General features: G+C 43.7%; 1 protein-coding gene across 1 annotated transcript in view; it reads right to left on the bottom strand.

The window, feature by feature from the left end:
- The window catches only part of ECT2 (epithelial cell transforming 2), a 297,161-nt gene that overhangs the window by 105,663 nt on the left and 167,535 nt on the right, over window positions 1-23,963 (bottom strand). The window contains exons 18-19 of the mRNA XM_078665446.1: window positions 23,003-23,084; window positions 20,460-20,538 (exon numbers count right to left, since the gene is read on the bottom strand). Coding sequence (XP_078521572.1) covers window positions 20,460-20,538; window positions 23,003-23,084 — 161 coding nt within the window. The remainder of the gene's footprint in view (window positions 1-20,459; window positions 20,539-23,002; window positions 23,085-23,963) is intronic.

Below are 23,963 nucleotides of genomic sequence, written 5' to 3'. Positions count from 1 at the left end.
GAGAAGTGATATACCCCGAGTCCAGATGTGATCTAAGATGTTACCCCCAGTGTGAGTGGGAGAGGTGACATGCTGCGTCAGGTTGAGACTGGAAAGTGCCTCAAACAATTCGGTAGCATGGGAACCAGCATCAACATGGTTAAACCAGTAGTTAAAGTCGCCATATATGGCAACACGGGCTGAAGAAGTCATTAGGGCAGTGAGCTGCTCACAGAGTGGCAGGAAACAGAGGCATGGGGGTAGGGGGCGGTAAAAGACAATAAGAAAGATAATCCGAAAGATACTTGCGTATGTGTGTATTAACCCTAACAACGCTTGTCATTAAAAATGGCCGCTGCTTGGCGGGGTTTTCCTCTGCGCATGCGTGGGTCACAATCACGTGATGTGACGTACTTGCAGTTCTGGTGGGAATCTTTTGCACTTGTGCACTAGCATTAAGATGGCTGCTTTGTGTTCTCACATGCCGATGCTTGCACTGCTGCTTTTGTGCTACTGGTTGTATGCCTCTAATACTAATGCTATAGTTATTATAAAGTAAGGGGTATAGAGTAGCTATTCATGGTATACAGAGTACTCATTTTTTCGTGTATTTCTAATTTGTTCTCGCTTACTTTTCATGTATCGTAATTCATGGGCCTGGGAGGGAAGAAAACCCCATCTTAGAAGCCCCTACTGCGCATGTCACCCTGGCAGAGGGAAGAAAACCTTGAACAGTGGAACTCAGCCAGCTGGCAGCCACAGCTAAGATGCTCCTGAGAGAGTGACCTGCGACCCAGCAGAACGAAGCTGAACTGTCCGGCAAAAGCTACATTTGTATATATTCCATTGTATTCTGTAGAACTTCTCATGGGAACCCCAAATTCAATAGGCGGTCCCAGAATATGTAAATGGAGACTTGTAAAGGTGAAATGTGGTTGGTGTGTTGACCTATCCTACTTGGGGACCAATCGGAATTGGGGATTCTGACACTTGCAACATTTGGGGGGTGGTACACTGACCCGAAAACAGTATAACTAGCCTAGGTTTAGCTAGAGAAATTGTCCGACTTGTCCGAATAGCTGACCTGTCACTGACCCAACGCACTCAATAGGTGACTTGATACAGAGGGCTGCGGAGCACTCTGTCCGAAATTTCCATAGACTCAAGGGTTTTGTTAAAGAAACCTTAAGTGCTGGCGGAGCACTTTGCTGGGGAGATCGATAACCCAATAGGGGTTCTGACTGATAGCTGCAGAGAGGGTGGAGCACAGGCGTTGCTTCCGAACTGCGGGTGCTGGTCGTGCCTTGGTGGTCCTGTCCTGATCCTAATCTGGGTTTTCCTGTCCTGTCGAGTCCCTTCCGTCCTTGCTGTTCTACCGGCGACTGTCCTTCCTTGGGGTTCCTCCCGTCCTTAACTGACCCGTGGCCAGGGTTGGTCTTCACACCACTTTAGGTAAATATAGTGCTGAAAAAGTCGACTCTGCACCTTCTATAATCTCCTTTCTTTTGCTTCAATAGAGTCATACTCGTGAATTTTGATTTCCATGCTTTTCGCATCTCTGAATGAACAAGTCGTACATAAAATTGTCGTTATTCTAGCATGTTCCATTTTTCCCCATCCTTTAAGTTGATTCAAGTAATTGCACCGGTTTATTAGTACGGTCTATTTGCACCTTACCTGTAGTTCCTCTTTATGGGGAAATATTTCACTGTGAAGTTCTAGTATGTGCTTTATTCTTCCCCGTCCTTTAGTCTCTCCTTACTAAGTCAAAATTCTGAAATTGCTGACTAGCATGTTCCTTGTTCTTACCTTACTGTGGATTCATAAATGGTTGGCTTGATCTATTTCCTTTATGGATATGTGCTCTTTATGATTTTGGTTATCGACTGTTTGTTCATTGTGAACCTCATGCTTTCTGATATTGAAGAATTTTAGATAAAGGTTTTCAAAACTTCTTGAGTTTGTGGTTATTATAAAAGTACAAATAGAATATATAAAGTATAAGTATTTTGGTGTCTGCCTTTCTTTTACAGCTAGCTCCCTGATCCATTATGATCAATAGGTAACGGTGTATTGGTAAGTCGGGTACACTGGAAACAAGATAGGAAGGCTTAAGGGATACTGGTAGTAGAGTGTATGGTCACCCGATTAATAATATGGTAAATTGAAGTTTATGGGCCCGATACGTATGTGGAAATAAATTGTTGTCCGGGTGACCTGCGCGCTCTATCAGTATTTTCTGGTAGCAGAGCTATGGTTAGAGACTAGTTCAAGTTAGGTAGGACTAGTTAAGATAGGTAGGTTGGATGCTGCTAAAAGATTATTTGCTGCTATACTGTGAACATTTTATTTCTGCTAGATTGATCAATCACGTGAAATGTTTGCTTTAAAATTATGAAATGTTTTAAATTGTTTTTCTTGCTGCTATATTGATCTATGTTTTAACAAAACTCGTTAGTAATTGTTACATGTTTGTCTGGAATCCCCGGGGAATTGAATAGCGAGTGGTAAGGAGAATCCACTTTGCTCTGAGGTCATTGGCTCAAGGAAAATTGGTGCAGGTTAGACAGAGCTGGAAGCACTGATTAGGGTTTTCTGAATGTATGTTGAATAAAATGGTAGCAAAGAGTTCGCTGGCAAAACTTCTATTGTGATATAACCTAGTAAGGGTCACACGGAAGAAGTAGCAGGTTCGTCTAAACTGGATTGTTAGAAAAGGAGTTCGCTAGTGAAACTTTAGACTTGGTATATATCCCGGAGAGAAGTGGATGAGTCGAAGGAGTAACAGGTTCTCTAATGCTTGAGTGAAGGGTAGGCAGAAGAGACCTATCCGTAGTGTATGAAAAGTAAACGTAAAAGGTTTACTTGCAGTAAAACAAATCTTTCCTGTCTAGACACTCAGTACAGTGGCGAATGTTTTTACGTTGTAAAATTAAATAAAGCACTTGCACTTTAAGAAAGAAATAAAGTTTCCGTTACCTTGTGAAGGAGAGTCAGTTGCGGAGCTGCTCGGACGTCACTCTGTGCCGCGCTGGGATTGGTAGAGACAGCGGGTGTGTAGCAGAGCTAGTATTGTAAAGGAGGGGTGAGCGCCGAAGCGTGGCAACTTGTCTCACGAAAAGGCCTCGCACCCATTGGTCAGAAAATTTTGCAACCACCGTGTTGATTGGTTGTAGAAAAATAAAAGACTGGATTGGAAGTGACTTGTAAACAAAGTCGCTTGCGGGAAAGTATATGTGGCATATAACTAACCCGGAGACTAGACCTGATCCAAAATATTTAGGGTTTGGAAAAGAGAAGTGGAAAGGTCGTAGATACGATATGTACGGAAGCAAGAGAAAATTTACTTTAGTAAGCAAAGTGAGGAATTATTTCAAAAAGGATAAGCCGATCAAAACTAGAGAAGGAGTTGTCATTCCACCACCTAACACTTCCGCATCATTCATGATGTTTGATAAAGGGTACCACTCGTGTGTGGTTGGAGAATTGGGTGGAATACACTAAAAATGACGGAATTTTGGCATTTCCGTTAGAGGGTACATTTAATGGCAGGATTATGTTCAATTTAAGAACCCGAATGAACTATTTACATCCCAGACCCAGATTAACGCAGTACGAAGCCTTAGAGGAATGGGAGATAGAGGCTTTTGAGAGAGACAAGCCCCGAATGGATAAAGGGTTAACCAAATGGTATCCTAAAGTGAAACCCGAAACCCGAGAGAAAAGAATGAAAGAGTGGAGGCAGAATATGATAGTAGAGGGATTGTACCCTATGATGGCCCTAGAAGATCCCATGGGAGGGAAAAGGACCGAAAAGACTAAGCATCTGATGACCGGAGGGGATTCAGATGACGATTTACTGGACGATTTGTTCATGAAAAATCCACCTCCTTATAATGAAGGACCTCGATCTTCTAGTGTAGGGGATGCTTGCCGGAGACCTCCTTACCAGGAGGGGCCTAAACCTGTAAATGTAAGAGACGGCTGTCAAATACCTCCTTATCAGGAGATGCCGAGACCTTTTAGCACAGGAAATCCATTCATGAAACCTAATTATGGTGAGGGACCAAGTATGACACATCCCACGGCCCCAACCCTGACACCGCAAATAGTACCTGAAATAAGCCTGGAGAGAATACTACAGGAGAGAGAGCAAGAGGCATTAATTAAACAGAGAACAGAATTAATTCAGAAAATCTCCCAGCTAAATACAAGTCCTGAAGCCCTGACCATCCCAGTAACTATTGGACCAGTCGTTCCTTTGTATGGGGATAAACAGGGGTGTCCCAAGACACCGATTATTACTCCGGCTATAGTACAGCCAAGAAAAGAGCCCTTAATTGTAGATCAGGCAAGCGAATGCGAATCTGTAATTTCCTTGATGGATTTGCCAGTGAGGGAGCTAGAAAGGGGTTCCCAGAGAAGGAACACTCCTTTCAGTTCAGGAGAAGTGCAGATTGAGTCAGCTTCTGGTACTAAACGTGCCACTGTAGTAACTCCTGAGGAAATCGAGAGATGGAGTTGAGAACTAGAGAAACCAAATTCCCCGTCGAGACCATTAGATATTTACAAATTAAGAATAGAATTGGAAGAACTGATGGCTGGAAATGTGGGGTTGGACAGACTAAATACCTTTTCTGAAGAAGAACTGCTGTTTATCTGTAAGAGTCTTACCCGTAATACCAGAGTGTTTCATTAGAAATTAACAGACACTGCGGCTAGTATGGGAATAGATATTTCGAAATCAAAGCCCTTGCAGAAACCCTATAGAGCAGAGTTCTTGGACAAAGATCTGGAAAATATGAATGTGTCAGGAAAGAAGGTACAGATCAAAGAATTGTTGAACGTACTGCAAAAATGGGGAGAATTAGAAAAGTGGAAATCCAGGTGGGCAAAGAAAGAGGAGGAGGTTAGGTCCAAACAGATGACTTCTGAGTATGTTCTAAAAGAAGCTGACAAACCAGAACAGTTATATCCCATGCGAGAGGTGCCAGGTGGAAAGTATGTGCACGTTCCATGGTCCAGACAGGATAGTGTCCTTTACTAATGACTTCCCGAAATTACGAGAGAAGCCTGTAGATTGGTACCGACAGGTTGAGAGGTTCGTGAAGGTTCAAAAATGCCTGTGGAAAGATCTGGATGGGTTTTTCGATATCGTAGTTCCCGTAGATTTGTGGACAGAATGTAAAATTGCTGTTGATTGGCCTAGTAAGGAATACCCAAGGGACCCTCTCACAGGGGCTCCTTCTGATGATGTAATGAACAAATACAATCAGGTAATGTTACATCTGAAAGGAAAGGTGCCTGCAAAAGAAACTGATTGGACCAGAATAGATAGAACTACCCAGGATAGGGATGAAACGAATAGTTTACCTGTCGGTGTAGTTTTGCAGCTTGAAGATCTTTCTGGATTCACTATGCTGTGCATATTCCGCAATGGCATCGACGTCCCACCATTTGGTGTACCTTCGGTGACGTCGGTGTGCTTCCGGCGGAAGCTCCCACCCTTGGGCGCCATCTTCGGATTCTTTTTTCTGTCTCTTTTTTCTTGTTTGTCTTTGTAGTGAATCCATGGCTGTTTGTTAATTGTTTTTTCAACGTAATTCTTTTCACGTATCTTGTAATCGTTTTTTCAACGTAATTCTTCCCACGTATCCTTTCACGTATCTTGTAATGCTTCAACTTGCTTTCTTTCCTATGTGTTTCCACCCTCTTCTCCAGCCTCATCTTTCTGGGGGAGGCGGGTGGGTTCGCTAGTGAATCCAGAAAGATCTTCAAGCTGCAAAGCTACACGACAGGTAAGAAACTATTCGTTTTGCAGCGTGAATCTTTCTGGATTCACTATGCTGTGCATAGATTTTGTAGCGGTTTTCGTTACTTTTGAGGCGGTTGGATGGAAGATGAGCGTTGGTTGTTGAAAATATGTTGAAGCACTTTTTGTCCTACTTGTGCTTCTTTGTTAATCTGTACATCCACGCAATAGTGCTTAGTGAAAGTGTGCACTGAAGCCCATGTTGCCGCCAGGCATATGTCCTGAATTGGTGTGTTGGCCAGAAAGGCAATTGTTGCTCCTTTCTTCCTGGTGGAGTGGGCCTGTGCCCCTCCTGTTAGTTCCTGGCCAGCTTGTGTCAGAATTGTATTGTCTGTGCGATCCATCGAGCTATGGTATTTTTTGTCACTGGTTTGCCCATGTAACTGTTTGCGAAGGATACGAAGAACGGTTTTGTTTTCCTGTGTTCCTTCGTTCTTTCAATGTAGTGCATCACAGCCCTTCTTGCGTCTAGGGTGTGGAGCGACCTCTCAGCGCTTGTGGTGGGGTTTTGGAAGAAGCTAGGGATCTGAATACTGATTCATGTGGAACCTTGACACCACCTTTGGCATGAAGTGTGGGTCTGTTCTCATCACGAGACTGTCACTGTGTATCTGGATGTAGGGTTCCTGCAGTGTGAGTGCCTGCAGTTCGCTCACCCTTCGTAGCGAGGTGATTGCTACCAGAAAGGCAGTCTTCATAGTTAACGTTTGCAGTGATGCTTTGAGGATGGGTTCGAAAGGTGCTTTCATGAGCTCCGTCAGTACCACATTTAGGTTCCAGGCCGGTGGCGGCATTCTCTTTGGCGGCGCTATTCTTTTAGCTCCTTCCAGGAATCTTTTTACGACCTGGGATGTAAAGAAGCTTCTCCCTGTTTCTCCTCTTGTGTATGCCACAATCACTGCCAGGTGCACCCTTAGCCTTAATTAGGTGCGTGAGGTACCTTAGAACCGTGGATTCCTTGGTCAGTTTCCTTTGGAGCTGTTTCTTGCAACACCATTGAGTGAATCTTCTCCATTTTTCCCCATAGCACTTGCGCGTGCTGGGCCTTCTTGCCTCTCGCAGCACCCACAGGGTGCTCTCTGGTAGTTTTAGGTGTGCGAATTCTAAGTCCTCAGGAGCCAGGCTGAGAGGTTGAGGCTCTCTGGCTCTGGGTGTAGAACTTCTCAGTTTTCCATGGAGAGTAGGTCTCTTCTTTTTGAGAACTTGTGGGGTGGCCCCTGCGCCATCTCCATTATCTGAGAATACCAGGTCTGTCTGGCCCATTGTGGTGCCACAAGGATGAGCGTCATGTTGCTCTTCATGCATTTGTTGAGAACCCTGGGGATCAGTGGTATCGGGGGGAAAAGCGTAGGCAAATGTTTTTTACCAGCTTATCCATAGGGCATTCCCCTGGGACAGTGCCTCTGGTTGCCTGGATGCAGAGTATTGGCATTTTGCATTCCGGTGTGTTGCAAATAGGTCTATTGTTGGCGTGCCCCATTTCCTGAATAGTCTGTTTCCTGACTGTTGAGTTCCCACTCGTGGGACGCTGAAGTCTGCCTGCTGAGCCAATCCGCTTCGACATTGTCCTTCCCTGGCAGGTGTATGGCTAGCAGGTCTATTTTTAGTGGTAAAGCCCATTTCCAGATCTCCTGTGACAAGTTTGACAGAGGGAACGATTGAGTTCCTCCCTGTTTATGTAAAACATTGTTGTGGTGTTGTCTGTTTGTATTAGCACCTTCTGGTTGTACAGGTGTTAAAGCCTTGAGGGCTAGCAACACAGTTTTCAGTTCCAGGTAGTTGATGTGCCTGACTGCATCTGTAGGGCTCCACAGACCCCTCACTCTGAGCCTGTTCATGTGTGCGCCCCACCCCTTCTGGGATGCGTCTGTGGTGATGGTCACTGTTGGGTCCGGTGGTGTTGGAGGTTTCCCTTCTGTTATTCTATCCTTGGTCCACCACCTTATCTCTTCCTGCACCCTGTGCGTTACAACCACTAGATCCTCCCAACTTCCTGTAGCTTGTGACCATTGCTGTTGCAGCCACTCTTGGAGTGGTCTCATTTGTAGGCGTACATTGGGGACCAGGTGTATGCATGATGCCATCATCCAAGATCTTGCTCACAGTCCTCACTGTCAGAGCTCGCCCCTTCTGGTAGTGACGTTTCTCCCTCAGTAGGCAGAGCGTTCTCTTTTCGCTCGGTAAGACTCTGCATTGGACGGTGTCGATCTGGGCTCCCAGGAAGATCTTCACTTGCTCTGGTTCCATCGAGCATTTGCCCCAGTGTATGGAGAAACCCAGGCTTGCTAGCGTTCTTGTCACCTGTTCTGCATGCTCTTTGCATGTCCTGTAAGAGCTTGCCTTTACCAGCCAGTCGTCGAGGTAGGGGTACACGTGTATCCCCTTTCTTCTTAGGTGTGCGGCCACTGCCGCGAGGCATTTGGTGAAAACCCTTAGTGCGGACTTTAGGCCGAAAGCCAGGGTCGTGAACTGGTAGTGATCCTTGTTTACTGTGAACCTTAGCATGTGCTTGTGCTGCCTGTTCATGGGGATGTGCAGGTACGCATCTTTTAGGTCTATGGTGGACAAGAAGTCTCCGGCCTTTATCTGTGGGATGACCTCTTGTAGGGACGTCATTTTGAATTTGAGTTTTGACGTATTTGTTTAGGAACCGTAGGTCCAGGATGGGTCTTAGACTTTCGTCCACTTTTGGCACTAGGAAGTAGTTGGAGTACACTCCCTTGTTCCGTTCTTTGAAAGGGACTCGTTCGATGGCCGCTTTGAGGAGGAGTTCTTGGGCTTCCTCTTGCAGTAGTTGCAGCTCTCTTCCCGAGTGCTGTCTTTTCTTTGGTTTTCTGTTTGGTGGCCTCTTTTCCAACTATGCAGTATCCGAACTGCATAATATTGAGTATCCACTTGTCTTTTTTCTCCACTCCTGGAGAAAAAATCTCAATCTTCCTCCTACCGGCGTTACATGTTCCTTTGTGTCTTGTCCGTGTAGCCCTCTCCTCTTTGTTTTTCCGTACTCGTCCCCCGGAGGGTTTGGGTGGTGGAGCACCTTCTCCTGTGTGAAGTCACTTAGAGGGGGGGGGTTGTTCACCGCCTCTCCTTCTCTGGCCCCGTCCATTTCCTCTGGACCGAAAGGACTGGCCCCTGCTTTGGTAGTTCCAGCTTTGCCTCTGCTGGCCCTGGTGGCCTTGGTTGCCCCTGGTGGAAACTCTGGTGAGAATCTCCTCGCTGACTTCCACCTCTGCCGTTCGGCCTCCGTGTAGGAGTGCCCCTTCTCATCCCCCTGAACTGCAGGGCCCCCATGGACCTTGCCGTCTCATTGTCCTTCTTCAGTTGGGTGAGCTTCTCATAAACTGGGGCTCCGAATAGTGTTTCACCGTTGAAGGGTGTGTTCAGGATGTTGTTCTGAACCTCAGCCTTGAAGCCTGAGATCCTGAGCCAGGCTTGCCTTCTCTCTGTGATGCCTATAGCCATCAGTCTGCTGGATGTTTCTGCCCCATCCAAGGCTGTCTTCAGGCACGAATTGGCGATGCTCTTCCCCTCTTCCACAAGGTGTGATGCCCTCTCATGGTATTGTTCCGGGAGGTGCTTGAGCAACTGTCCCATCTCATCCCAGTGCTGGTATTGATGCCTATTCAGGAGGGCGTTGGAGTTCGCCATCCGCCAGTGCGTTGCGGCGTTCCTCTCAATTTTCCTGCCAGTTAGATCCATCCTCCTGCTTTCTTTGTCAGGTGGAGGTCCAGACGTTGTTGGGACGTTTGCCCTTTTCCTGGCCGTAGCAGCGATTATAGAATCTGCTGTGACGGATCCCTTGATGTAAGCTGGGTCTTGGGAGGAGAATTTGTATTTCTTCTCCGTCCTCGGCGTTACTGATCTGCATGTAGCCGGGTCCTTGAAGGCTTCCTTCCCCTGGTCTGTGATACTCTTGAGCATGGGCAAGAACTGGTTTCTTGTCTGTATGGGGAGCAATGTCTCGAGCAGGAAGTCTGCTTTTGTCTTCTCCTCTTCCAGCTTAACTCCATAAGCTGCTGCCGCCTTTCTGACCACCTCATTGTATGCCCCGGTGGCGAAGGCCTCGAGGGGTATGTTTCCACCGCCTACTCTGGGTTTTCGGCCTTGATGTCCTGCCATTCCTGGTCTTGGGCCGTCGAGGAACCTGAGCCGTAGCTTGACTGCTGTTCCCCGTAATCCCCTTCTGTGTAGTAGAGGTCTTCCTCCTCTTCGCGCTCCGAAGGTTCCGGAGTTTTCGGCGGCTCTTCGACGTCCAACTCCTTGAGCTCCTGTGCCTCAGTGACGGTCGGTGCCGGCTTCGAGGGGATCTTGTAACTTCTCATCTTTTCATCGAAGTCCTTCTTTCTCTGAAGGATGTTCACCATTTCGGCCTCGAGCCTTCTTCTCTTTCTCTGCATCTCTGCGGCCTGTTCGTCGTCGAGCGTTTCGGCCGCTCTTTTCGGCGGCGAAACTTTCTTTGGCTCCTTTTCTTTCGACGTCGAAGTCGAAGGCCCTTTTTCGGGGGCTTGCTTCGATGACCTTTGATTTTCGCTGGTCTTCGGCCTCCGGGAGTCCTTCTCGGAGGATCCGCTGGGCTCTTTTTCGGAGGATGCAGCTTCGGTCGTCGATTTGTTCGGCGCCGGTGCTCCTTTCGAGGCTCTGGACTCAGACTTTCAGGAGTCTGCCTCTGGTTTTCGAGGCCCTGTGTGAGTTTTCGGGGTCGTAGACTCTCCTACCTTATAAAGCGTTTTCTTATCGGTCTCAGCGACCGTGAAGTCATCTGGGCCTTCGGCGATGTTGTCCTCGTCGTCGGTGGAGAGGCCAAGTTCATAAAGCGTCGGGGCTTGGCCCTTGCCCTGCATCGTGTGGTGAGCCGTCCTCGGTCTTTCTCGAACTCTGTCTTCGGCTTGAAGACAGAGCAGGCGTTGCAGTCTCTGCTCTCGTGGTCGATTGGCAGGCAGAGGTTGCAGACTGGGTGCTGGTCCTTCTGTGCGAACTTGTGGTGGCAGTTCTTGCAGAATTTAAAGGGCGTCTTGTACATCCCTGCGCTCAGGGGGCCCCCTGTGTGTGCATTCCTCCAAGGACGTCGAAGATTTCGAAGTTCTCTCCTTTCTTCGTCGTCTCTTCTCTAAAGGTCTTCTTCTCTCGATCTTCTCAGGTCTTAAAGAGTTGCTGTATTTTCTCCTTTCTCTCTCTCTCTCTCTCTCTCTCTCTCTCTCTCTCTCTCTCTCTCTCTCTCTCTCTCTCTTTCCTCCTTCAAAACTTCTGGAGCTTCACGCGACGATCCAGACCCAACGGCGGAAAAAAGAATCTGAAGATGGCGCCCAAGGGTGGGAGCTTCCGCCGGAAGCACGCCGACGTCACCGAAGGTACACCAAATGGTGGTACGTCGACGCCATTGCGGAATATGCACAGCATAGTGAATCCAGAAAGATTCACGCTGCAAAACTGTGCATTCCTATTATGAAAGACTGTTGCAGGTGTTCAAAACGTACAGCGGTATAGATAACATTGAGATGAAGAACATGACCCACTTCATTTACAGGTTTGTAAACGGTTTAAGACCTGAAATTTGTCAATGGATCAAAGACAATAAAATTTGATGGCAGTCTCTAGAAAAGAGATGAGGTTTTAAGGTACGCCAAGTACTGCGAGGATGAGATGGCTGACAAACGAAATGCCTTAAAGGAAAAAAAGTCATGTGGGCACAAGTAAAATTAGCTGAGCAACAAGAAAAGCAGTTAAATAAAATGAATACTAATACCCAAAACCAAGGTTCTGGGGGTGGAGGGAAGCCCAAAATAAAAATGAGCCGAGAGGAAGCTAAAAAGAAATTCCCCTGTCATGGGTGCGGACAGATAGGGCACTGGAGAGACGAGTGTCCATACGCACAAAACAGTAACCCCCAAACTAATGATTTAAATCCACAGACGCAGAATGAAAAGCCACGAAAGACCCAGCAACAGGTAAAGGCGAATCGGTTGCCCCGAGCACCTAGACCGAATTTTAAGGGAAAAGCACAGCAGGGTGAAGACATAGAAATTTGGGGAGGAAAGGAGGATAGAAATGCAGCAACTTCGCAATTTCTGTTGAATGACACTTTCCTCTGTGATGAACCTTACTGACGGTGCCTGAGGGGGGAGGACAGGGAGTGCATACTTGGCGCCTCCTTGCCGGTAGACCAGTCAGGGCCATACATTGAAGGAAAGGTTGAAGGCAATGATGTCACCTTTCTGTTGGACACTGGAGCTACCCGTTCTACTGTAAGAACAGCAGATGTTCCAAACCTACCCCTCTCGGGAGAAGCAATCCAAGTAGTGGGTGTATCTAATCAATTGATTAGTACCCCAGTTACTGAACCCATGGAGATTACAATAGGGAATTTCAAAGAAATGCATAGATTTGTTGTCTGTGATACCAGTCCTGTAAACTTATTAGGACGTGATTTGTTGTGTAAAATGAACTGTACCATCTTTTGCACACCAAAGGGCGTCAAAATTCAAACCCCAGACGAAGATGGAATATACAAATTAATGTTAATAAGACCTGACTCAGAAATTAAACGACTGAATACAAGACTTACCTGAAGAACTCCAATAGACCGTGAAACCAGAAGTATGGGACTTTACTGGAAAGGATGTAGGATTAATGGCAAATGTTGACCCGATAAAAATAGCCCTAAAAGAAAATGCAGTTTACCCAAATACTAAGCCATACAAAATGAGTGCAGAAGTGAAAGCAGGAGTTGCCATCGAAATAAAAAGATTGCTAGAGGCAAATATTATACAAGAAGTGTTGAGTAGCCCATGTAACTCACCCATAATTGGAATCAAGAAACCTAGTGGTAAGTACAGGGTAGTGCAGGACCTGCGAAAGGTAAACAAAATTGTTGTTCCTTGCTGTCCTATTGTTCCGAACTCAGCAGTGATCCTGTATCAGATTCCCTGGAATGCGGAGTGGTTTACTGTAATTGACTTGTGTGTCATGCATTCTTCTCGATCCCATTGCATCCAGACAGCAAATTTCTTTTCTCATTTGAATTCGCCAGTCACGTGTTCGTTTGGAATCGCGTCCCTCAGGGGTACACAGAAAGCCCCTCAATCTTTAATCAGATTCTGAAAAAGTGCCTTGAATCTTTAGTCTTACCTGGAAACTCAGTTTTGGTGCAATATATAGACGACCTCTTGGTGGCGTCTAAGAGTCAGAAAGACTGTTGATGACACCATTGCCTTACTGAATCATCTAGGTGAAGGAGGACACAAAGTATCACCTGACAAACTACAGTTCTGTACCTCTTCAGTAAAATATCTGGAGCACCAGATAGAGAAGGGTATCAGGAAAGTTACTTCAGAAAGAATTAGGATAATGACATGCAGTTACCAAACACTCAGAAAGCGATCAGAATGTTCCTTGGAGTTGTAGGATACTGCAGGCAATGGATTGTGGGATTTGCAGTCCTAGCAAAACCATTGATAAAAATGACAATGAAAGGAGCTAAAGACCCAGTGGAATGGGACGAGGAGAGCCTGATGGCATTTACTAAATTGCGGGAATGTCTGTGTACAGCTCCCGCTTTAGGAATGCCTGATTATTCGAAAGAATTTGCACTGTTTTGTGATACACGAGACAATTGTGCATTGTCAGTCCTAACACAAAGGCATGGTTTGACTAGACGTCCAGTAGCATACTTTTCTGATACTCTGGATCCAGTGGCTGCTGGATTACCCGGATGTCTGAAAGCAGTATCTGCAAATTGCACGAGTCTTGAACAGAGCGAATCCATTGTTATGGGACATCCTGTAACTGTATATGTTCCACATGCAGTTGTAATTTTACTGACCAGAACTAAAGCCCAGTATCTCACCCCTAGTCGGCTGACTAAATATGAGAGGATTCTTGTAGGTGCTGCAAATGTAAACATTACTCGATGTAACATATTGAATCCAGCAACTCTATTACCAGACTCACTAATTGCAGAAGCAAAGGGAGAGGTCGAGCATGACTGCATTGACCTGACCGAGTTTAGTACCAAACCACGTCCAGATATCAAAGAGATGCCCTTGCCTGTAGAAGATTATGAGCTGTTTGTAGATGGTTCATGTTTGAGACCTGAGAATGGAGGCCTAAGTGCTGTCTATGCTGTAGTCACAGTATCACGGGCTATAGAAGCATCTTATCTATTTGGAATAAAGTCTGCACAAGTAGCCGAATTGATTGCATTGGCAAGAGCCTGTAAAATTGGGAAAAAACAAAAGAGTAACCGTATACACTGACAGTATGGTTACGGAGTTGTGCATGACTTCGGCCAATTGTGGCTGCAAAGAGAGTTCCTGACTTTTTCAGGTACTCCTATCAGAAACGGAAAAGTGGTACAGGAATTACTGGAAGCAATCCAGTTACCAAAGGAATTGGCAGTGGTCAAATGTGCTGCTCACAAATCTGGCAATGACAATGTGACAGTAGGTAATAAATATGCTGACCATCTAGCCCAACATTGTGCAAGACATCAAATGTCAGTCAATATAAAATTGGGGGGGCATGGAAACAGCTGCCAACTTATGGTGTTTGAAGATGTGCCCACATGGGAGGAATTGAGAGAGTTGCAAGGTGCAGCAGGACCGAAGGAAAAGGGAAAATGGAGAAAGCTTGGTTGTCAACCGAGAAGCGAGGATGGTGTTATAGTTTGCACTGATGGTATGCCTGTGTTGCCTAATAGTTTGCTTGCTCCTATGGCCAGATTAATACATGGAAATACACACATTGGTAGGGATGCCATGGTTCGTGTTTTTAAGCAAACATGGTTCAATCCGAAGTACAGGAAAGTAGCAGAGTCACTCTGCCAGAGGTGCTTGACATGTCATCAATACAATGCGGGGAAGAAAACAGTAGTTGAGATAGGAAAAATTGGGAAATCAGGAGGTCCTTTTGCAAGATTACAGATTGACTTCATTCAGTTACCCCTTTGTAGAGGAATGAGATATGTCCTTGTTTGCCTATTTTCAAAGTGGGTAGAGGCTTACCCGGCCAAGAAGAATGATGCCATCACTGTAGCCAAATTGTTACTGCGAGAACTAATACCTAGGTACGGGGTCCCAGTCAAAATTGAATCAGACAGAGGTCATTTTCAGAATGAAATAATTGGTCAGATCTGTGAAGCATTCAAAATCACACAAAAACTGCACTGTGCATATCGTCCAGAGGCTTCCGGAGTGGTGGAACAAATAAATGGTACTATCAAGTCAAGATTAGGGAAGATGTGTGAATCTACTGGCATGAACTGGATAGAGGCTTTACCTCTTGTCCTGATGGGAATCCGAAGTATTCCAGACCGAAATACAGGCCTGAGTCCCCATGAGATCCTGATGGGAAGAGTAATGCGACAAGCATGGGTACCAGGACACAAACTGATAAGCATTTCAGATGATTTGGTACTTGAGTACTGCAAGCAACTGGGTGACCAAGTGCGTCCTATCGCACTAGATTGGGGAAGACGCCGTCGCCAGTCCAGCAACTCCAGTCCATAAATTGAATCCAGGTGATTGGGTGGTACTCAAGAAGCACACCCGATCGAATTGCCTTGCACCGAAGTGGGGAAAGCCAAGACAGGTGATCCTGGTGACCACGACAGCGGTGAAGTGTGCAGGAGTACCAAAGTGGATCCATGCCAGTCATATGAAGAAGGTAACTGAAGACGAAAAAACTGACGCTGAAGGTTGTCCAGCTGAGGGGTCTCCGGATGTTGGTCCTGAAGTAGTTGATTAACAACCGAGCACCAGTCAAGATGAATGGATCCCAGTGATCGATCTGACTGTTGATCCGATAAGAACCAGAAGCCAGACATATGCAGACAGAGTGGGATAGTGAGGAAGAGACAGGAATAGAAGGAGAAAATCAGATCATTGAAATCCATGTTAAATCTGATGAGGAGGAAGGTCAGTTAGGGACAGAACAGGTTATCGACACCTCCAAGAACTCCTGAGATTGAAAAGGGACAGATAGAAACTAGGGCGAAAATTCAAGCGGAAGAAAATCAAGGGTTTGAAGTGCTTGAACAGGATCAGATAGAAATAGACGAATGTGTTCAGGATACAGGAAACGAAACATCGAAAAGTCAAATTCAGTATACACCTGAACAAGGCCAGCTTAGCAACCAGGCAGAAGAAACTGAAATAAGACCTGGGACTCGTCAGATAGAAAAGGAAAAGGAAACAGAAACAGAAGTGCCACAACTGAACGAAAATAAAAGAGCATTAGACGAAAGCCCAACAACAGTGCCAGTTAAAAGACTCAAGAAGAAAAATACAGAACCAAGGTACATCAAAAGACTGAGACTAAGACAGAAAACTGTAGAAGAGAAGCTTGAGCAGAGGAAACAAGCTTCCACTAAAACAGAGCCACCTGGAGAAAGCACTAAGCGAAGAAGTGCACGAATAAAAAGACTGAACTAAAAGTATCAGGATCCTGAATGGACTTACCTGGTGTTGGAGGAATTTGAGGATCTTGAGATAAGTGACGAAAGTGACGAAGAACAGACTACTGACCAGTCTGCCGAAGAAGACGAACCAACCTGAAATTGCCCAGTGTAAGCTACCTGTGCAAAGTTACGAGGGGTTGAAAAGCTTCTTTTGAGCGAAAAATGTCTGATTCAAGTGTGAATGGAAGACCGAGACGAAGTTGTTGTAAAACATGCTGCCAAGTATGTTTATGTAGTGTAGCTATAGTACTGATCCTTTGGATAGGACTAACAATAACACTTCCTTCTATGATGAGCAAGAACCCAAGTCTGTACATAATAATAATATACCCGACGACACTGTAGAATCACATACTAGAAAGACACCACGAAGAGTAGACTCGTTGGACAAACCACTTAGTCTAAAACGAAGACAATTAAACTTAGAAGCACCAGATGAGGAAGGATTACACTTTAACAAAATTAAGAACAAGACGCATTTAAATGTTTTCGCCAACCTGTTATTGCATTATGTAGAAACTATGGAAATAGACGACTGTTATGTCTGCATGAAGCTACCTACTTCTGTAGCTAAAGGCGTGACTTACCACCTGCCCTTAACTTATGGAATTTCCTGTAGTATACTAACTAGTTTATTTTTATAAAAGAGGACCTTTACAGTATTATTATTCAAACTCTGACGTGACATTTTCAGAACTTCCTGTTCGACGAAACCTGAACCCTGTACATACGACTAGGGATGTAGCTAAGTTCATGAGTGATTATTTTCTAACTGTAGGAAAAATTAATATAGATGATGCACACAAAAATAACCTGACCTGTTCTTTACATAAGGAAAAAGAGTTTCTGGACATGGTAGAGAAAAGAAGAGAGAGTTTCCAAAAGAAAGCCAAAGACAGGAACCAAAAAGTTCTTAAATAGGCAGAAAATATAGGGAGCACCTCAAATGGTGGAGCAAGTGCTGCTATGCTCCTTGATTTCGAAAAGAAGGGGAAGGTGTGTCTAAAAAGGGAAATGACTAGTTATTATAACAATGTTTTCATTGGTTCCAGTGAATGCGAACATTATTACAAGGTAATTGGAGGGTGGGGTTTCAAAGATGGGACAGAGCTGGTGTTTCCTGGAATTTATTTTATTTGTGGGAACAAAGCTTACTTCAAATTACCCGACCATTGGTACGGGAGTTGCTATTTTGGTATTGTCTTCCCAAAGATATACCATGTGGGGAAAATCACTGGAAGCGCTAAAGAAACTAACAAATTAGTACGCATTAAAAGAGAAACTGCTGGTGAGATTGTAGGAGATATTTTTAGTGCAATAATACCTGCAGTGGGAGGGGTTCTGAACTCAAACAAAATTTGCAAACTATCAACAGTAGTAGATCGGTTATCTACCGACACTGCTGGAGGTTTCCTGATGGTCAATACCGAAATGGTTGCGATCAGATCAATGGTTGTACAGAACAGACTTGCCCTTGATACTCTATTAGCGAAAGAGGGCGGAGTCTGCAGAATGTTGAAAGTGCAACATTGTTGCACTTACATACCTGATAAAAGTGTGGGAATCCAAAGGTATGTAAGGAACACTACAAATTTGGAAAAGGAACTCAAACCACTGGAGGTTGACAGTGCCTGGAAAAGACTTAGATGGTCTCTCCGCTGTAGGTCATTGGTTTTCAAATTTAGGTAAGGGTTTATTGTTTAAGGTACTGATGCCAATTGCCGGAATAGGTTTTGTCATATTCCTCATATTTGTCTGTTGCAAATGTCACAAGCACCAAAAGAAATATACTGTGAATAAGAGAGGTGTGAAACGGAATGTGGATGAACTTGAATTAAAGGAACTGATAAATCAGATTTATAAAAGGGTGAAAAATTCTCACCCTAACAAAGAAACGAAAGAAAATTTGAATCGAATGTTGGAAGAGTTTGAATTGGGCAAATTGTGAAAGTTGGCATCTGATTCTATTGGTTTTGTGATGATAGTAAATATCAAAGAGGGGATTGATGGAGCAAGATTTTGCACGTTACGCGACTTGCTCGTACTCATGAACCTCGAATAACTAGAACGAATTAACTCAACCTGTTTGTCTTACTAATTTCCCTTTTATTCTGACATTTGGGGCATCCGAGAGATGCTTGCGTATGTGTGTATTAACCCTAACAACGCTTGTCATTAAAAATGGCCGCTGCTTGGCGGGGTTTTCCTCTGCGCATGCGTGGGTCACAATCACGTGATGTGACGTACTTGCAGTTCTGGTGGGAATCTTTTGCACTTGCGCACTAGCATTAAGATGGCTGCTTTGTGTTCTCACATGCCGATGCTTGCGCTGCTGCTTTTGCGCTACTGGTTGTATGCCTCTAATACTAATGCTATAGTTATTATAAAGTAAGGGGTATAGAGTAGCTATTCATGGTATACAGAGTATTCATTTTTTCTTGTATTTCTAATTTGTTCTCGCTTACTTTTCATGTATCGTGATTCATGGGCCTGGGAGGGAAGAAAACACCATCTTAGAAGTCCCTACTGCGCATGTCACCCTGGCAGAGGGAAGAAAACCTTGAACAGTGGAACTCAGCCAGCTGGCAGCCACAGCTAAGATGCTCCTGAGAGAGTGACCTGCGACCCAGCAGAACGAAGCTGAACTGTCCTGCAAAAGCTACATTTGTATATATTCCATTGTATTCTGTAGAACTTCTCATGGGAACCCCAAATTCAATAGGCGGTCCCAGAATATGTAAATGGAGACTTGTAAAGGTGAAATGTGGTTGGTGTGTTGACCTATCCTACTTGGGGACCAATCGGAATTGGGGATTCTGACACTTGCAACATTTGGGGGGTGGTACACTGACCCGAAAACAGTATAACTAGCCTAGGTTTAGCTAGAGAAATTGTCCGACTTGTCCGAATAGCTGACCTGTCACTGACCCAACGCACTCAATAGGTGACTTGATACAGAGGACTGCGGAGCACTCTGTCCGAAATTTCCATAGACTCAAGGGTTTTGTTAAAGAAACCTTAAGTGCTGGCGGAGCACTTTGCTGGGGAGATCGATAACCCAATCGGGGTTCTGACTGACAGCTGCAGAGAGGGTGGAGCGCAGGCGTTGCTTCCGAACTGCGGGTGCTGGTCGTGCCTTGGTGGTCCTGTCCTGATCCTAATCTGGGTTTTCCTGTCCTGTCGAGTCCCTTCCGTCCTTGCTGTTCTACCGGCGACTGTCCTTCCTTGGGGTTCCTCCCGTCCTTAACTGACCCGTGGCCAGGGTTGGTCTTCACACCACTTTAGGTAAATATAGTGCTGAAAAAGTCGACTCTGCACCTTCTATAATTTCCTTTCTTTTGCTTCAATAGAGTCATACTCGTGCATTTTGATTTCCATGCTTTTCGCATCTCTGAATGAACAAGTCATACATAAAATTGTCGTTATTCTAGCATGTTCCATTTTTCCCCATCCTTTAAGTTGATTCAAGTAATTGCACCGGTTTATTAGTACGGTCTATTTGCACCTTACCTGTAGTTCCTCTTTATGGGGAAATATTTTACTGTGAAGTTCTAGTATGTTCTTTATTCTTCCCCGTCCTTTAGTCTCTCCTTACTAAGTCAAAATTCTGAAATTGCTGACTAGCATGTTCCTTGTTCTTACCTTACTGTGGATTCATAAATGGTTGGCTTGATCTATTTCCTTTATGGATATGTGCTCTTTATGATTTTGGTTATCGACTGTTTGTTCATTGTGAACCTCATGCTTTCTGATATTGAAGAATTTTAGATAAAGGTTTTCAAAACTTCTTGAGTTTGTGGTTATTATAAAAGTACAAATAGAATATATAAAGTATAAGTATTTTGGTGTCTGCCTTTCTTTTACAGATAGCTCCCTGATCCATTATGATCAATAGGTACCCGTAACGGTGGATTGGTAAGTCGGGTACACTGGAAACAAGATAGGAAGGAACAAGGGATACTGGTAGTAGAGTGTATGGTCACCCGATTAATAATATGGTAAATTGAAGTTTATGGGCCCGATACGTATGTGGAAATAAATTGTTGGCCGGATGACCTGCGCGCTCGATCACCTGTACACTAAGATACTCAGACTCCGTACAGTGCAGCTCATTTGGGTACACTATATAGAGAGCCAGCTACCTGCATGTCCCAACTTGAACTTCAGCATGCACCAGAAAAACATTTTACGACAATGTTTACAAGCATTACTTACAGGACATCCATCTACTTCATAAACCACATCAAAGATTTGCCTTTGACTTTCCGTTTTTCTTTTATCTTCATTAATATGCCTAGAGAGAAACCGTGAAACAAGGATTATAGTAAGCCATGCATTCAGCTCATTAAAACGTAAGCATTCCAAAGCATTCATTTTACAACTGTATATCACTAATGGAAGATAAGCCCAATTGGATCTATGATGTTACAACGCGTTATTTTACAACGCAGACCGTTACATCGCAATTTTTACAACGCAGGATCCATTACAACGCATGGCATTACAACGCATGGCATTACATCGCAGATGCTATTACAACGCATGGCATTACATCGTAAGTATAGGTAAGTATACCTTTTTAAAAAAAATGTAATTATTTTAATTTAATTAAATTATTTTAATTAAAATACTTTTTAAAATAGTAATTATTTTTATTTTATAATTTTAAATCTATTTATTTAAATTAATTTTAATAAAAATTGTAATTAATTTTATTTAATTAATATAATTAAATTATTTTATTTTAAATATTTTTTTGATTGTAATTAAAATAAATTATTTAAAATAATGTATTTACTTTAATTATTTTAATTAAGAAATGTAATTAATATAATATAATTAATTTTATTTAACTTAAAAACACCCCTGTACCCCAAAACCCAAACCCTGCCCTGAAACCTAAAAACACCCCTGTACCCCAAAACCCAAACCCTGCCCTGAAACCTAAAAACACCCCTGTACCCCAAAACCCAAACCCTGCCCTGAAACCTAAAAACACCCCTGTACCCCAAAACCCAAACCCTGCCCTGAAACCTAAAAACACCCCTGTACCCCAAAACCCAAACCCTACCCTGAAACCTAAAAACACCCCTGTACCCCAAAACCCAAACCCTGCCCTGAAACCTAAAAACACCCCTGTACCCCAAAACCCAAACCCTACCCTGAAACCTAAAAACACCCCTGTACCCCAAAACCCAAACCCTACCCTGAAACCTAAAAACACCCCTGTACCCCAAAACCCAAACCCTACCCTGAAACCTAAAAACACCCCTGTACTCCAAAACCCAAACCCTACCCTGAAACCTAAAAACACCCCTGTACCCCAAAACCCAAACCCTACTCTGAAACCTAAAAACACCCCTGTACCCCAAAACCCAAACCCTACCCTGAAACCTAAAAACACCCCTGTATCCCAAAACCCAAACCCTACCCTGAAACCTAAAAACACCCCTGTACCCCAAAACCCAAACCTGAAACCTAAAAACACCCCTGTACCCCAAAACCCAAACCCTGCCCTAAAACCTCAGTACACCAATACATATACTCCTATACTCATATTTATTTAAAAAATTACTTAAATTAATAAATTTAATTTATAATATTTAAAAACATAAATAAATATTTTTATTTATTTTTATTTTTAATTAATATTAATTAAATCATTTATATAATATTAAATAAAATTAAAATAAATTATATACTTACCAATACTTACGATGTAATGGTATGCGTTGTAATAGCATCTGCGATGTAATGCCATGCGTTGTAATGCCATGCGTTGTAATGGATCCTGCGTTGTAATAGCTGCGTTGTAACAGCATTACGACGTAAAAGTTGCGTTGTAAGTGATACACACCGCCCAATTCTATGTCTTAAACTCCTATTCCTCCATTCCTTCAGTAATTCAACACACATTAAGGCAACACATTCAGAAGTATTGCTTAGGAAGCTCCGGAATTCTGCGTTAAATTGGGTAAGTAGTAGGTAAGAGGGGGAATACATTGAGAGTAGAGTTTCAGGAGTTGTCCAACAGGTACTATCTGAAATAAAGACATTTTGGTTGTTTATGACACATGGGGAAATATACAGGATACTTTTACTAAGTCATTCTATGCTGTTCATTCGAAATATGTGGTTCGAACACGGACAATTTAATATTCAATGGTTGCAGTGTTTTCAGGGTCCATACTATGCCTGAACGTTTTAATGACTGAGCTAACTATCACAGGTCTAAAGGAAAGTTGTGGTAAAGATTGCAGGCCTACCTCCAGAAGCCCCACTTTGAAACATACCACTCCAATTTAAAGGAAAATGCCAGTGAATGTTTTTCTCCACTGGATCTGTGCCCAGGCCTGAATTCTGAATGAAAGTTGTCTGGGTTGGCTGCGCTTATCCACAAAAAAGGGAGATCTGTGCTCCCAACAGTTTGAGATCCGGCAAAAAATACTTTTTCTTAAAGGTTTTTAATTTCACCAAACTCACATTCAGCGGCCACTGGCGAGATGCGTTTGTAGGTATACTCAGCCGTACTATTTAGTGCACAGTTAAAGCATAGGAAACAGACTGTTATATGTCCATCCACTTACAATGCACACATCCAGAGAAACTGAGGGAACAAAGAAGCTCCTAATCCGAAGGTAAACTATAAGAGGCACAGAAATACCATAAAAATGTTATCTAAAAGGCAAAGACCTGTAGAGCTGCTTTGAAAGTGCCTTTTCATAGCTCACATTTTCTGTAAAAGAAACTTTACTTACGTCATAACCTCTTTTAAGGATTCAATTGCTTTTTCCAAAGTAACTTTATCAGGGTTGTCATCAGTTGTATGCTTCTTTAGGTCTAAATACAAAAAATAGGTGTTTAAGTACAAATGAGAAAATATTCACTAAAATAAGCAGAGCAAGTGTGCTTTTCTCTTAACAGGACTATGTAGTTGGGAGGAAATACCCAAGCCTAGTTTTCATATAGTGTAACTTCTAGAGTTGAGATCCCCAAAAAATAAAGAAACCTTTTTCTAGTTGCCCTTGCTCCAGATGCATGAATGTTCTAAAAGCAAGCAAAGTCACCAAAATTTTCTTCAACTGTTATGCAACCTCAGAAGGCCCCGGAATAACTTGATCAGTACGAACTTTCAGGAAGGGACTCCTCAGACAATGTCTGAATTTCACCTACACTTCGTGTCACTTTTTAGTTTTTTAGTCCATATGATTGCATGAACTTAAGGGATAAAGCATTCATCTTGAACAAACTGCAGTCTCCATCCTGAAGCAGGCAGACATCAATGAATTAAAAAAAAATGTACCAACTTAGGAAATCTAATTACGGATTTTAGCTAAAGATATCCTAATTTAATTTTCTTTGAAAATAACCCTGCTGACACATGAACCATAATACGTGTATTGAAGATCAAAGCTAGATTAAGGTACTAGCTTGAATTGCAGAGGTGAAAGCAATAAAAATATTCTTTTCACAGTCTAAAAAATACTGTGTTGGCTAAACGGGCTCTGGACAGGAACCATAAATCCACCAAAGACTATTCCAGTGGACCGCGCTCTAGGACCAGAGGTCTAATAATAAAGAGGCGGGGTTGAGATTAATTCGGTCGAGTCTCGAGAAGGGAGCTGCAACAATACAAGTTTAGTAAGATAAGGGGTTTGATACCAAACACCACAGGTTTCAGTAAAGCCATCATGTGGCTAGGGGACCAAATGACCAGTG

The sequence above is a fragment of the Lissotriton helveticus genome, chromosome 11 (genome assembly GCF_964261635.1).
Source record: "Lissotriton helveticus chromosome 11, aLisHel1.1, whole genome shotgun sequence".
NCBI lineage: Eukaryota > Metazoa > Chordata > Amphibia > Caudata > Salamandridae > Lissotriton > Lissotriton helveticus.
The sequence above is the reverse complement of the archived record's forward strand: the minus strand, read 5'-3'. Positions and strand labels throughout refer to the sequence as shown.